Source organism: Hesperophylax consimilis, chromosome 31, assembly GCF_061612785.1.
Source record: "Hesperophylax consimilis isolate HC1 chromosome 31, BYU_Hcon_1.0, whole genome shotgun sequence".
Lineage (NCBI taxonomy): Eukaryota > Metazoa > Arthropoda > Insecta > Trichoptera > Limnephilidae > Hesperophylax > Hesperophylax consimilis.
This window is the reverse complement of record NC_142866.1, coordinates 7,807,613-7,824,523: the sequence shown is the minus strand read 5'-3', so window position 1 is coordinate 7,824,523 and position 16,911 is coordinate 7,807,613. Positions and strand designations below refer to the sequence as shown.

Genomic DNA, 16,911 nt, shown 5'->3' with positions numbered 1-16,911 from the left:
GACTCCAATCCTCTATATAAGTATGAAATTTGCTCATATCAATAAAATTTTATATATAAATTCAACTATCCCCTATCCATAATTTCAACTGATGGCCTATAACTCCATCGAAAGTCAGAAACATTTGAAAAGCAAAAAATCGTGGTGGAATTTCGTTTTAGTAGGTACATATGACTTTTATATGCATTGCACCCTATAACTTTCTTTCACTTTTTCATTAATTTCCTGATGGTTTCGCTTTATGACGGATATCTCCAAAGGTTTTGTAATACATAAAAATATATTAATGTGCATTAGTCTAGAAAAAATATTTCATGTTATGTAAGAGTTACTATATGTATATAGAATAATCAAAATATTTAATATTTAACAATGCTTATTCTAATAATTTTTCTTTTAATACAGCATCCTGAACAATTATATGATTTGGACAATGGTACGAGAATATCTGCCATACATGTCAAAACCATTCAGATATGTACTCCATGAATATGTATCGCACTTGACAGGTTAGTCTTAGATGTAGATATGCTTACTAAAAGTATTATTAGTCATGGCTTCTTTACGTTAAAACATCAATAAGATTATCAAACTACGTAATAATTCCTCTTTTAACAAGTTGATAGTGTTTCCTTCATTGAAACACATTATGCTGGAGTAAGGAAAAAAGTTTTTAACTGTATAGTGTGATAATATCATTCATTTACATTTTAGAAGTAAAGGTTAACAACTTTTTCGAAATTCTAATAGTGTAAGGTAGTTTTTGGTAAAAAGGTGAACTAATTGTATGGGAAAATAAATATTCTTCTATGGAAAAATATTTTTGTAAGGGAAATTAAAAAAGGTTATTTAATATTTTTACTTCTATCATCACGTGGAATCACCTCCAAAAGTAAGCGCACTTTACCCCTGAACACCCTGTATATATTGAGTGTTTTTTATAAAGCCTTAGACACGTTGCGCTTGGGCGTGAAATGTACATATTTTATGTTGAGGTGACACACTATGCTATAATCTTACTCTGGAAAGAGGGAAAGATCAGAACTGCCGCGGAATATCATTTCGTTGTATAGAATCTGTCACTTTGACAGATGACAGCCGCGTAATACCGGCGCTACATAAATTGTTATGACCCATTCTCCTGCTGTATGTAAGAAAAGAGTTCACATAATTTTCAAATAAAGCTTGGATAGCAGAAGAGTACATATTATCGCCAATATATTAATTATTATTTATAATTGTACAATATTAAAAGTCAACTTATAATTTTGACGGAATATCTTTTCAGGTTCTTCGTATCAACCTCCGAGGTGGGAATTCTGCACAGCGCTTCTGTACAAAACCCTTCCTTTGGCAGTCAATGCGATCGTTGAGAATTGTACAGATAGACAGATAAATAATGATTTTAAACACGACATGATACAGAATATGTTTGCGGCCTTAAAAATTTCAACTACGAACAAGATCAAAAAGGCGCATTGGATTAACAAAGTTCTGAAAACCCATTTACTACAAAAGGTTATAAATTTATAATGTAAATATCCTCAACGTTATGACCCTGGTGAATAATTTATTATCATTTCGAAGAAAAAAAGATGCTTGGCTACGTTGTACACAAAATAAAAACCTATGTAGCTATCAATTTCTGGCTATCCATTATAATTAAATGAAGCAATATAACTTTAAGGTTGATTTATTTTTTGGGTATTTTGCCGTGTTGCGCTACCTCCTTCTTTTTTCCAACGATTCGTACAGCATTACATTGTCCATCATCATTGAAGAAAATTACAGAAAAAATAAACAACAGCAAAATAACCTAACCTAACCTATCGAAAAATTAGCTAATCATACCTAGGCTATTATTTTATCACGTGTCACATGTTTTTCTGCTTTATCCAGTTACCGATATTCTATTTATAACTTAACTTGCAGGTGGATGTGATGATGCTCGAGGTAGAGCTGCCATTATTCACCCTTCAGCCCGCATACCTGAAAGAGCACTATTCTTCTTTGTCAATTCAAAAGCACAATTTGTTTCAAAACGTAAGGTTTGGTTTTGAATTTGCTACGGAAAGAATGCAGATAACGTTTCTGAGCAGTTTGAAATCAGAAGAAAGGTAAATTTGCATATTTGAAATTGAACTCACGAGGAGTTAGTTACATTAATAAAATAAAACAACTTACTCCAAAAATAGTTGGGATAGAAAAAATGTTCAGCGAATATTGTAAATACTATTGAGCTATGAAAATCCCATGTAATGTAAAATAATTAAAAAATATATATATTTTTGGAATAACTGGAGTTAAGGCTCAAATATTTAATTATTGAAGACAATATTAGCGATTCTCAAACATAAATTTAAACAGGAAAAGATACGGTCGCATCTACGACTTGAACCCTTTGCCTTGGAAGGGCGTTGTTCTACCCACTGAGCTAATCCGATCCTATTTCCTTCGGTCATATTAAACTGTATCATACCACGGATAAGAACTATCTTCATTTTCTTAATTCATTTTTTTACTGGCTGCCATCTTCATGAATGATCGCAAGATTCATCTCGAACTAAGTGCAATTTAGACAGTGTCTTGGATAAAATTATCTTTATTTATTTTTTGGAATAACTTTACTGAGTAAAACCTCAAATTTTAATATTTAATTATTGAAGACAATATTTGCGATTTCTAAACGAAAATCTGAAAGAGGAAAATCAGAAAAGGATACGGTCACATCTAGGACACGAACCCAGGACCCTTGTCTTGGCGGGACACCGCTCTAGCACTGAGCTAATGGGACCCTATCCCCTTCGGTCACTTTTAACTATATCATACTTTGAATAAGAACTACCAACACTGTCTTCATTTTTTCACCGCACATTTTTACATTTTTATCTATCTTTATGTATGAATATTCATTTTTTGGAATATCTTTAGTGAGTAAAACCTTAAAATTTTAACTAACCTAACCTAGTTCTAGATGTGTCCGTATCCTTTTCTGTTTCAGATTTTCGTTTAGAAGTCGCTAATATTGTCTTCAATAATTAAAATTATCTTATTTATTTGTGATCGTTGACTTTTCTGCAAGTCTAGAATGAATATTTTTCATTCATTCACTCTCGAAAATATATGTTTCGAGGTATAACACCGTCCTTAACCGGTGGGACCCGAAAGCGATAACTACTCAGCCACCGACCGGAAAATTGATTTATAATATATCCTACGAGGACCAAAAAGATATTACTTTTCTTTACATTAAAAATGGTTGCCGTTTAAAAACTTCACGACTTTTTAACTAACAAATGTGTATTGTTATGTATTGTTCAAGCTGGTAACCGGATAAATCATCAAAATGATAATTCATCGCATCTTTGAAAAGTTATATAAAGTCATGGAAAGTGATGAAACAAAAACTTTTTTAACTGAGTTAAGTACGTTAGGTTAGGTTAGGTTAGGTTTACTTTTTTTTCATCGTTTTTAATGACTTTATATCACTTTTTAAAGGTGTGTTGAATATTCACTGTGTTGAGTTATCATGGAACCGTTCAAGCTTCAAAACCCCACACTTTCTTGAAGAACGGCAATTTTGAATCTTATTCACAGTAAAATATATTCTAGGTAGAACCCAATTCCCCGTATTTATCTGAAATATTTAATCAATACAAATTGTGCTTACTCTAATGCCACTTTCAGATTGATACCACCATCGCCAGATATGATCTCTGTAAAGTACTACGAGTCTCGCAACGCCATCGTTGTGCCCCGCCTTTTGGCCAACCCACCTTATTACCATCCCAACTATCCCATGTACGTACATGATTAAAGCTCTTATTATTTATGTATGCGATGTTCCACTTTAAACATGTCAAATTTGTAATGATTAATGCTTTAAGCTTTTTACAATAAAACCCCTTTGTATTGAATTCATTAAATCACACGAACAACTCATTAAATATTACTCGCTACTACGATAAGACTGTTTTAATCAAACTATATTTTTATGATATTTTTTTAAAATGATTTACTAATTTTTACGGTAAAAGCTTTTTATTCATATCACAAAGAATAACATATAATTTTTAAGCAACACTTATTATCAATCATTATTATTGTTATCGTCAACCAGATGGCTGCGGATTCAATTCCCGCCGGCGGCATGTATTTTTTGTCGAAAGATTTTTTCAATTTAAACAGGTGTTTTAGGCTTATAATTATTTCTTAAAATAATGATGTTTTATTTTTAAGTTAGCATGTAACCAAAAATTGTAGTTAAATTGTTAATAAAGCGAAAATGGCGTAGCGATATTTCATATCAAAAACAAGTTCACATGTATATAATATTTTTGCATTTTTTTTTAAATTCCTGTTGTTGTGATATATTTGTTTTGCACAGTTTTTTCTTTTGTGTGTTTAGTTCAATTTTGCGTCCTTTTATTCGATGATATGTTTTTAACATACAAGTACAGTAAAATTGTAGTTGTCAATATTTGTTTATTATATATCTGTGCACAGATCCATACAGTACGGTCGTCTCGGAGTGCAGATAAGCATTGCGATGGCCGGCGTTGTTCTATCCACTGACCCGCTGGAGATGCCGGATGTTAGAGTCGACAGTCATCTGTCTCCTGTTGACGAATCCATTGAAAATTATGCGATACAGGCGACCAATTTGTCTCAGCACTGCTTGCAAAAGTAAGTTGAATATCTTCTGGAATAATTTTCCCTGGTTTTTTGGACTACCCCGTGTAGTTGTTGCCAGGGCTAGCCCTGAGCCAAACAGCTTTAGGCGCTGTGTTATTTGTTAGGTTATTAGCGCGTTTGTTTCTTGGCTCCTTGGTGCCTTGAAAACTCGGCCGTTGCATACCTTCCCAAATATTTAGTCGTGAATGATCAGATCATCAAGATATCTTTTCTGAGTGAGAAAATTGACAAAAAATTTATTTGACCTATTAACAGTAAAATAAATCACAGTTTTTAATGTGTTTCACAGAAGCTTTCGATGCTAGTACAAAAAAAAACTAATGTGAAGAGTAGGAATCTAGGACCAATGAACTTACTTTAGCGGCCCTTACTGGCTTATTTATTTATTAACGTCCTTTTTCGGGGCTTTTACCCGAGAATATTAAGAAATATACATTATTTATTGTACATAACTGAATTGCTTCATTAACAACAACAATACTCTTTTGACAGTACAAACATATTTTGATCTACTCCCGTCAAAATTAAACATTTAAACTAATTACAATGAATTATTACACATAAATATTATCGAATATTAACAAGCAGCACTTATTTACTAACATAGCAGTATTTAGCATTGGAAGAACTTGTGTACTGTGTCAACAAAAGCAAAAATAAATCATCGACTCCCAACAGTGATAAGCAGTGAATAGTGAATTTTTAAACGTTTCACAATGGATGTGCAAAATTTCATCTCCAAAGCAGAAATAGCTGTCAATGCCTTAAATAAAGTACTTTTTGATCCGGCCAACAAATTTAACAAAGATCAAATCTCTAAAATATCCCCAATTGCATGTGAAATTTTAAGTGCCATAACTGATTTTATCCAAAACTGCTAATTTAGAAGGTGAACTACGCATACAAGGATATTAGAGCAAATCCTTCTCAAAACAACTTTAATATTTGCGAGGCAATTTCGGAAATGAATGAACAACAAGTGCGATCTAAAAATATTATTATTTGCAATGTGCCCGAAAGCATTAAAGCGACAGAAGCTGGCAGGATCTGGGATGACCAGGCAGCTGTCACCAGTATAATCGGTGTAATCGACAATTCAGCAAATGAAAATATTTCTAAATTTTATAGGGTTGGAAAATTATTAAATGACAAGCCTAGACCAATAAAAATAGAACTACAAAATTCAACACAATCCAGAAATATTCTAAGCAAACGAAGTCTTCTCAAGAACAATGTCAGAATTTGCCCCGACTCAACACCAGCGCAACAAAAATTTCTGAGCGATCTGAGGGTTCAGCTGGAAAAAAGGAAAGAAAATGGTGAAGATGTCACCATAAAATACATTAACTCCACCCCCCGAATCGTGCCGAATCGACCAAAAAACTAGGAAGTTACAAAAATATTCAAGAAATCCCACCTAACCGAACCAGAACCATAAAAATCTATTATCAAAACATCCGCGGACTGCGATCAAAACTTGATGACCTACAAGCAGCTCTACCTTCTCATCATCATGACATCATTATACTTACGGAAACCTGGCTAAACTCGGAAATCAAATCGACTGAACTCGGTCTTACTAACTACAAAGTATTTCGTTGCGACAGAAACGTCAGATCAAGTTCCAAGTCAAGAGGTGGAGGAGTTTTAATTGCAATAAAACAGAAGTTGTCAGCAAGAAAATTAACCACGAAACACAATAACATCGAACATATTTTTGTGCCAATAACGACTCCTCTCGAGAAAATTATATTTGGAACGGTCTATCTACCACCACTTTCTGACCCTCATATAGAAACCACTGTCAAGACATCGAAACAATTTCATCAAAATATCCTCACTCGAAAATTGTTATTCTTGGGGATTATAACTTACCAAACTTAATATGGAAAGCAAATAACTGTGGTCTCATCATAAACGAAAGTGAAAACGATTGTGCACGTGTAATTTTGGACATGGTAAACTTTCTAAACTTTCATCAAGATAATTTTATATATAACAGTAACAATCGCTTATTAGACTTAGCTTTATCAAACTATCCTAAAATGTCTGTTGAACTCTCAAATGATCCACTTCTACCTATAGATAATCATCATCCTCCCCTATACATTAAATTAAATATGACATGTGATAATGGAAGGAAACCTTCACAAAGCGTCCTAAACTTTAAACGAGCCGACTTCGACTCAATTAACTCCCATTTCTCAAATACAGACTGGTCTTTTTTATCCGATGAAAGCGTTGATGAATCGTTAGATAAACTTTATTTATATTTTTCTAATACTATTGAATTCTATGTACCTTTTTACACACCAAGAAGCTATACCTACCCGGCTTGGTTTTAATCAGAGCTTACAGCCTCTCTTCAGCAAAAAAAGAGTCAACACAAAAAATTCAAACAAAGTAAATCCATAAATGATTATATAATCTTTAGCGAAACTAGGAAAAAATGTAAAGATCTTTCCAAACAATGTTACAAAATATACATAACCTCTGTCGAGGACACTGTCTTTAAATCCAAAAACCTTTGGAAATTTCTTAAAAAAATGAACAATGAAAACACAGACTACCCGCCAATAATGCATATGAATGGAATCAGTGCAAACAATACACAGATGATTCTGTAAACCTTTTTTCGGACTTCTTCAAAAATGTATATGATGAAGACACTCCAGATGATAAAATACCCGAATACAAATTTAATATGACCACAAACTTAACAAACTGCCAAATCACACAAAAGTGTTGCAAACAAAAATTACTTTCCTTAGACACTGACAAATCCGCTGGCCCAGACAACATTCCACCAATATTCCTCAAAACATGCTCTAATACATTATTTAAACCACTTACATTACTATTTAACCGTCTCTTGTCCCTTGGACATTTTCCAGATTGCTGGAAATCTAGCTTCATAACACCGATCTACAAAAAAGGAGACGATACTGACATAGCTAATTATCGCCCCATTTGTATACAGTCAGTACTGCCAAAGCTTTTTGAATCATTGGTCCTTGATGAAATCTATCCCAAATTAATAAAATTAATTAATCAAAAACAGCACGGTTTTATCAAAGGAAGATCCAACGCAACTAACTTAACGGTATTTCAAAACTTCATTATACAATCATTTGCAGAAAATAAACAAGTCGACTGTATATATACAGACTTTTCGAAAGCATTCGACAAAGTATCCCATAAACTACTAATCCAAAAACTATTTGCTCTAGGAATAAGGGATAACATGCTAAAATGGTTTAGTAGCTATTTGTCAAATCGTAAACTGTTCGTTAAAATAAAATCTTGGATGTCGAAAGCTTTCCGGGCTACCAGTGGCCTACCGCAAGGTAGTCACCTTGGCCCGGTTTTGTTCCTCATTTTCATCAATGATATAACCAATTGCTTCAACGATGTCGAGGTATTGCTCTTTGCAGATGACGTCAAACTATACAAGAAAATAACTGATATAAATCATTGCCATATACTACAATCAAATATTAGTAAGTTTAGAGATTGGTGCGTTCAAAATAATTTATTTTTAAATGTAGTAAAGTGCAAAACCTTGACTTTCTTCAGAAACAAAAATCCTGTTTTATTCGAATATTCCATCAATAACATAGCTTTAGAAAGAGTCACGGAAATGAGAGATCTTGGAATTATTTTGGACGAAAAACTAAGTTTCACCAATCATATCCATCAAATTGTGAACAAAGGTATGAAAACACTAGGCTTCGTATTAAGAACAACTAAAAACTTTAATTCTTTGCAAGCCATTAAACTATTATACGTATCTCTAGTAAGAAGTCTAATTGAATATAACTCAGTAGTTTGGTCTCCATCTTATAAAATTCACATTAACAACATTGAGCGAATATACAAAAAAAATTCTACGTTTTATAAATTTTAAATTAAATATCCCTGTCGAAGACTTAAAATACAATTTCTTATTAAATACTCTAAAAATACATACATTAGAAGATAGACGTAAAATAAACGATTTAACGTTCTTATTCAAAATACTTAACTCTAAATTCGACTGTTGTGAACTCCTGCAACTTATAAACATACATACACCCACAGTAACAACACGACAAAATACAATATTCTACAGCAGCACACATAAGCGTAACTACATTGCCCACTCTCCGATACAACGACTTCACACCATGGAAAATCATTACTTGGGTGATGTTGACATATTCAATACCAACTTGGCAAGTTTTGTGGATCATTTAAAACATTTATTTCAACAATACTCCTAAACACATCATGTAAACCAACAAAAAGCTGTAATTTTCTGTTTTTGTTTCTTGTGTTTGTATGACTTGTTGCATAGCTTTTATCAAATGTAATTTTATTCTTATTTTTTATGTTTGAAAGTATTTGTCAAATTAAAATTATACTACCAACCATGTAAAAGCCCTCTGGGCGTTAAATAAATAAATAAATAAAAAAAACAACATTTTATATTTGTTTAAAGATAAATTGAAGATGTCCACTGACTTGGTACAATTGTTTCGCTCCATTAGTATTCTGGGCAAAGAGGAATACATATGGTAGTTAGTTCCAGAATTTCTGCACTGAAATAAATCCTGACTTCTAGTATTACGTTGTGGAATCCGAAAGCTTATCAATTCTAGCAATACCTCTCAACGAAATCATTTAGAATTTTATATAGAAATACTAAGTCAGTGAAAATTCTTCTGTCTGACAATTTGAGCATTTCATATAATTTAACAGAGTATTGTAGTTCAACATAATTGCTGGAAAACCCATTTTAAAATTTATAAAACGTAAGATTGTATTCTTTCTATATCTTGTACATGTATATTGTAATCTGTAACTCTGGCATAAAAATGTCTAATTGATAAGACGTTGAGCAGCTTGTAAATCTTTGCAGAATCAGTGTCGTATGGTACTTAAAAATTAGTTTAATAGTTGACTTTTCTGCTACTTTGATTGAAACCGTAGACTCCAGGATCATTGAAATCCTTAAATGAAGATATCGTTTTTTAGTGTTCTGCAGTACAAATTCGGAGTCAACGACACCACCGCTAATACCACGAAGATGAACACTCTCATACATTTGAGCGGAGTAAAGATCGCTCTCGATGGCATGGAGTGGAGACTGAATAAGGACATCCACCCCAACGACCGGCACGAGCACATTCCGGGCCTGGATGTCTACGAAGATACCGCAGTATTTGCTTTGAGTTATGCTCAGGTAAATTACAAAATTTCCAAAAAAAAAAAAAAAGAAAAAATGAACATAAATTGGTCTGATACCGGTTTATTTTAATAATTTTTGCTCTACCGGTTTCGGAAAGGATCTTCTATCATTTGGAAAATAGATTTTTGAACTGGTGTGAACGATGAGAAGAATAAAATGGAACCTGTTTGTGTCGAATACTTTCTTCGATGATAAAGGTATCCACCAATATACCTAGGAAAGAGGAAACGAGAGGTCAATTATTGATTTTGTAGTAATTGACTCTAGGTTGAGAGCCGTTGAAGTAAGTATCTTACTTGTGCAGAGATGAGATTGAATGAGAAGGAAATGGACAGTCTAAGCATAGACGAAACATGGAACCACGTAAAGGTGAGTCTTCGTGAATCTGCTAGAGAGGTGTGTGGAATAAGTACGCAAGGTAGGAAGAAAGGTGATGTATGGTAGGATGATGACATTAAAACACTGGAATTAGAAAAGAAAGCATGGATATGTCTGATAGCGCTGGTAGTGCTTACAGCGAAGAGAGAGATCGATCGAAAGAAGTGTATACGGGATGCAAGAGAAGAGTTAGAGTGAAAGAGCAAAAGATAAGCCTGGAATAGAACAAGGGAATCCAAATGACACACCACTTCCAAGAAAACATTAACGACTGTTTTGGAAGGAAGTCAAAAGGTCCCGGAGTGGTCCAGAAAACTGAAGCATGAAAGTGATAAAATCGAAAGATGGAAAAATGTTGACGAATGAGGAAGAAATAAAAGAGAGATGCATAAAGTATTTTAAGGAAATCTTCGAGAGCAACCTGAGTAACAGTGATTCTAGCGGCAAATCAGATAGGATGATCGGGCGAATGTTAACGGAATCAGTATGTATGAGATAAAAAGACCGATTAAATGTATGAAGAATGGAAAGGCTGTCGGTCTCGACCATATTGCTGCTGAATATTTTAAAGGAGAAAGTAGCCGTATAATTCTCAAATGGATGTGCAGTTTTTTTTTACCAATGTTCAAAGGAAGGTTATACGCCTTTAGTTTGGAGAAGGGCTGTAATCATGCCGTTATACAGAGATAAAGTGACACGTATGGAATGTGGGAAACATAGTGCTATTAGCCTGCAAAGCTTAGTTGGAAAGCTGTATGGTAAAATTTTCATTCAAAGGGTAAGAAAGGAAACAAAGGATAAAATGTGGGATGTGCAAGGTACTTTTATGAGTGGAAGGGGGTGCATGGACCCGATCTTCTAATTGCGTATGCTCACTAAGAAGTTTCTGGCAAAAAAACCTGAAACTTTTCTTTGATCTACAAAAAGCATACGAACGAGTCGACGGAAAAAAGCTATGAAAGGTGGTGTCCAAGTATAGAGTGAATACGAATCACACACAGGCCATTGCGTCTCTCTATGAGGGAAGTGCTGCATGTGTCAGGATGAACGGTGGTTTAACGGGGTGGTTTGATATAAAAAAAGGTGTTAAACAAGGCTGCGTAATGTCACCGTGGTTATTCAATCTACACATGAATAATTGTATGCAAGAAGTGATAGAGGTGGGATTGGGCGTGAATTTGAGTAATCTGAAAGGATGCGGTGCTGATTGCAACAATATGGAAGATCTCGTGTCTAGGATGAACGTAGTATGTTTGAATAATGAGTGTAAGTAAGCCTCGAGTCATGGTGTTTATAAGAGAGAGTACGAAAACAGTATGCAATATAGTATATAGAGCAGAATGAGTTTTTGTATTTGGAAAGTAAATTTACGAGGCACGGGAAGGCTGACAGAGATATTATTGAAGAAGGGTAAATGCAGGTAACTCCATTAATGGAGGACTGAACGCAGTTGGCGCTAACAAAAACATGTCCAATGAAGGGAAGTTAGCACTCCACAATGGAATACTGGTACCTACCCTCATGTATGGCAGTGAGGCATGGAACTGGCAGAGAAAGGATGAAAGTAGACTGAATACTGTAGAAATTATATCCCTGAGGCGCATGTGTGGTAAAACCACGTATGATCTTTTCAGAAATGTCGAGTAATCTGCAAAGAATACAAGGCTGATGTAAGCGTAATGAGTAAGATTAAGAAAGGGACGCTTAGATTGTTGGGCGTGTAGAGCGAATGAGCGAAGAAAGGAGTGTAAGAAGAATATATAACGCAAGTGTGAATGATAGCAGAAGTCGTGGACGCCCAACGAAGACATTGCACGATCGAATGAACTTGAATCGGGCCATGTCAAGAGTCAGAATAATAGAAGAGTGTGTATGAGACAATGCATGGTCCGTCCTCTCTGCCTACCGCTGCGGGAAACAGCATGATGGTTAGTTAGTTAGTTAGACATACTCGTTTGAAACAATATTTAACACAACAGTATTAATATATAATTTTTACTATTCTTATGTCAAAGCCCCTAAAAAGGGCGTTAATAAAGTAATAAATAAATAACATCGCAGAACTCCATCCCATATGAATTTCGACATCACAATAATTTTTGATAAACAATTTTCTATTGGAAATTTAAGGCCCAATAGGACAAATATTTGGCAAGGCATTCCTGTGTTCTTTTTTATTCTTTGCCTATTCTAGACATATTTCCGTTAAACCGCTCTATTTTACCCGTAATTTCCCTCATTACCTCTTACCTATGTTGACCACCCATTCTACCAGCTGAATATTTATGTTTCTCTATCAGAATTTTTATTTTATGATTGTTTTAATATTTTAACGATTAAGAAAGGCTCTTTCCGAATCCCGTAGAACAAAAATAATGAAAATAAGTAGTTTGAATTTTTTTAATATATTTATATTGTTATTATGATAATCCGCGAAGTAAATGCTTTCTTAGATTACTCCGATTAAGCATTTCTTTTAGTTTTACAATGTGAGTAATAAATATGTAGTTTGATATTTTATGAAAGCTAAAATACCAGTTTATTTAACAGCCTCTATGGAGTGTTTTTGAAAGATGTACTAGATGATTTTGATGAGAAATTGCATTCCCCGAAGCAGAGCTTTTAAACCTTCAACCATGGAAAGGGTATCTTCTAGCTTAGCACAATGAAATTTTAGTTATTTATCCCAACTTCAGATGATCGGGGGCCAGAGGCTAAACAAGATATATTTACCATCACGAATATTTGTATATTCCTCTTTCAGAACGCTAACAATTTAACGAAAAACTTTTCGATGTTGACTATAGGTGGCTTGTTTTACAATCACATATTTTTCAAAAAATTCGAATATGTCTAAAAAGCTTAACCAAGGATTTTGCCCTTACTTACCGATAAAATTATGTTTGTTCCAATCCTATATATAATAAAGAAGACAACTACAAAAATGCTTTCTTTAACAAGGTGTCCGGAGATTAAGTGCACTAACTTCAGGAGGTGATTCTAGATGAAAACTTAAGTAAAAACGAAAATGAAGTTTTCGATATTCTAACATTTTAAGGCAGTTTTCGAGTAAAAAAGTTGAAATGTTTCTATGGAAAAAATAAATATTCGTCGATGTTAAAATATTTTGTTATGAAAAAAGGGATTTCGGAAAAAATGATAATCTTTTTTATTTTTGCCATAACTCAGAAACACTTCTCGAAGTTTGTGCACATTATCCCCGGATAGCTTTTGTATTTCAATGGAAACCAGTGTCGCCACTGACTTTTAGTTCTAGTCTATTTTGCACACGATCTGACTCTCTTAAACTTTCCTGACATCGTAAATCGGCATTCCATATGAATTTCATGATGATAATGAAATTTAGGCAAAGAAAGGTCAGACTTTTCTGTTATGAAACACACTCACACGGCATTTCTTTGGTTCATTTTTATTATATTGTTTCAAAAGAGTTAAAATATTTACAAAATTCGAAATGGACATTTGCACCATGATTTAGGCATTTTTGTAATCAAATGATGCATGAAAAGCATCCTTGTGTATTCTTCTATACTACTTTCACCTTCAAAAACAGTTCATTAGTTACTGGAAATATACTATAAAGTTATTTTTATTTATTTAATAATAAAGTGATGTTTATAACAAGGTTTTTATGCATAGCACAAGGGATAACAAATTATTACAAACATTAATTACTCGCTTGAAATATCCATACAAATTGAAAATATCTCCCGAGAAAAAATAAATGCCTCCGTCAGAAATCAGTGGTCCATAGCACCTGATTCATAAAATCCTTGTCTTATAAAAAAATAATATTTGACAAGTCAATAATTTCACCCACAAATGTAGATATAATATATCTCGACACCATCTAGTGGGTAATTCAGCACTAACATAGGCTTTCCTACAAAAATAAATATCGTTGTTTACAGGTGAAAAATAAAATAAGCTTTAATTGTCGATTGGAGTACTTGCACATATTGAATTATTTGGCGGGTTGGGAATAAGCCGACTTAACTCAGTAGTCCAGAGCACCTGACCGGACATCAGAAGGTGGGGGTTCAATTCCCATCAGCGGCATTTATTTTTAATCGGGAGATATTTTACATTTGTATGGATATTTCAGACGAGTAACTAATGCTCATATTAATTTGTTATAATACGTAGTATTTCAAGGCTTTGATCTACAAGCCATACTCTTTTATTTTATTGTCAGTAAACAGTATACGGCAAACATTCTCCCTATTTTTCCTTTGAAATTAAAATGTCCAAATTTTTTGATTTGGAAAGCTGAAATTAAAGAAGTAGGGATATGTAAGGTAGGTGGGCTACTTATTAAATTGATCTTATTTTAGGACCAGTGCGCCTTGGACTCACCGCAAAAAAACATCATGGAAAACTTTGTATATCTTCAGCTGCAAAAAAAAACATTGTAAGGATCTTCCATTTTAAAAACTTTTTTTTAAAATTACGTAAGATTAAACTGTTTCTGAATGATTTAAATTGAAAATATCATTTAATATTATTTTCAGATTTGAAGCCACATGGTCCCAGCTAAACAAGTTTAAGGAACATTTAGACTGTGGCAAGTCGAAAGTTTGTGCAGAAGTACTTTAAACATTTTTGTCAACACGCAAATGGATAATTTTATTGAGAATCTACTAAGATAGTTGGCATGTAAGAAATACTCACCACAAACTGTTAAATATGAACATGAAATTTATGTCAGAATCTGCAGTTACCAATGAAAAAATATTATATGCCTATTTGAGAGATGTTATTTATGTATTTGTGTAATCCTGTTTTAATAAAGATTTTATCAAAGGCTACTTACCATACTTATAACCTAAATAGAACCTCATACATTTCAAAGACCATCTGGTAGTTGGAACTATAAATTCCCATCCATCTATATTTAGGTCACAAGGAGAGCAATAAATTTACATGGGTTGTGTTTTGAGAAAATATCTAAGAACTTACTTCATTGTAGTAATATTATGTACATATGTTGTAGATTTTTTCTTTATATTTTGCTCCGAATTTGAATTCGTAAGATTATTTTATTATTTATTTATTCTATTCGGTGGTTGAAAGTTTCGAAAATATTGAAGGGAATTAAATAGTAAAATGTCTTCCCAGTGATTAAATATTAAAATATTATTAAAGTCACTACGACAAATTTAATATATTTTTTTGTTTTTGTTTCTGTTTTGTTTCCCTGTCTTTCCCAAGTAGTCCACACGCCCATAGAGTAGTTGAGTAGTTTAAGTAATAGTTGAGTAGTAGTTCAGTAGTGAGGCGGCTTAAAGTAAGGGCTGTAAGAAGGAATTTATTAAGGTTAAACGCAACGCTCGTTGTATTCTACGTGTTCACAGATGGCGTTAATTAATTAATTTTGTTTAAATACGCTTTTGCAAGGTATTGTTTTACAATATTAAGACAAATCATTTGTTTGCGCCCGTATATACGCAATATGAATATGAATCAATAGTTTTGTTTGTTTAAAGACTTAATTTTTTCGAGAAAGGCTTACAAATACAATATTTTACCGATGATTCAATCCAATATTGTATTTGTATGCCTTTCTCGATAGAATTGAGTTTTTATATGGACAAAACTATTTATTCATATTCATATTGCGTATATGAGGGCGCAAACAAATAATTTGTCTTAATACTGTAAAGCAATACCTTGCAAAAGCGTATTTAAACAAAATTAATTAATTAACGCCATCTGTGAACACGTAGAATACAACGAGCGTTGCGTTTAACCTTAATGCGGGACTTGAAGATGCCCGGATTATATGAAGGAAGAAAAACAGATTTCGATATAATTGATAAGTGTTTAGAAAATATTTAATAAGAAAATGATTATTGTATAAAAATGTTAATTTACAATATCCTGTGACATCTTATGTTGTATTACAAACTGCGCTCATCTATAATTTTGGCGATGGCCCAGTCAGACGTCAGTCATCAAATAGGTATTGGTAATATTCAAATGATTTTTAGAAATATCATAACATTTTGTATGCCTTATCTGATAAGTACAAATTTTGTAAAATATTTTTTATGAATACTGAAATAAAAGTAACTTTTAATTAAAATAATTCTTTTAATATTGTAGTTGGACCATTATAATATCTATACATACTTACGCTTACCGACCAGCGCTATTGCACGTTATGTAATGCAATAAAAGCTTCTTCTTTGGCTGCAGATATAGGAACTAACTATTTAAATAAAAGTTTTTAATATTTTTCATAGTTCTTATGTCTTTTAATATAATATAATAATGTAATGCATTCAAATTTTAACAACATTCTGGGAAATGTAAAACATTGATGGTGTTAAATATATATACATGATATCTTTATTTTCAAAGAGATATATAATGTTATACAGGGAAATATCTTTCATTTAGATGTTTGTCAACGAATTATTCAATATTAGGATATCAAATTTTACGATGTTTCAGCAAACGATACTTATCATATTGCTACATTATAATTTTTCATAAGACAATTTTCAAACCGCGTAGGTAAACGCATTTACAGAAATTGGAGGATTTATTAATTAATAACTACCATTGACTTCCATGTCAATTAT

The 16,911-nt window shown here is 33.0% G+C and overlaps 1 protein-coding gene across 1 annotated transcript; it reads left to right on the top strand.

Annotated features, from left to right (window-relative positions):
- Nucleotides 1-1,422: 1,422 nt before the first annotated feature.
- Nucleotides 1,423-15,624, top strand: LOC149409396 (protein gone early-like). The gene is made up of 7 exons (XM_089649863.1): nucleotides 1,423-1,518; nucleotides 1,933-2,117; nucleotides 3,688-3,801; nucleotides 4,507-4,686; nucleotides 9,712-9,919; nucleotides 14,659-14,735; nucleotides 14,836-15,624. The coding sequence occupies exons 1-7, from the start codon at nucleotides 1,429-1,431 to the stop codon at nucleotides 14,918-14,920; spliced, it is 939 nt and encodes a 312-aa protein (XP_089505989.1). The 5' UTR covers nucleotides 1,423-1,428; the 3' UTR covers nucleotides 14,921-15,624.
- Nucleotides 15,625-16,911: the final 1,287 nt, after the last annotated feature.

Bases quoted from the DNA above. Each gene is read 5' to 3' on its own strand.
- LOC149409396 (XM_089649863.1), top strand. From the start codon at position 1,429: ATGTTTGCGGCCTTAAAAATTTCAACTACGAACAAGATCAAAAAGGCG. The intron at 2,118-3,687 runs GTAAATTTGCAT...TGCCACTTTCAG, and splicing joins AGTTTGAAATCAGAAGAAAG to ATTGATACCACCATCGCCAG. The intron at 14,736-14,835 runs GTAAGGATCTTC...TATTATTTTCAG, and splicing joins CAGCTGCAAAAAAAAACATT to ATTTGAAGCCACATGGTCCC.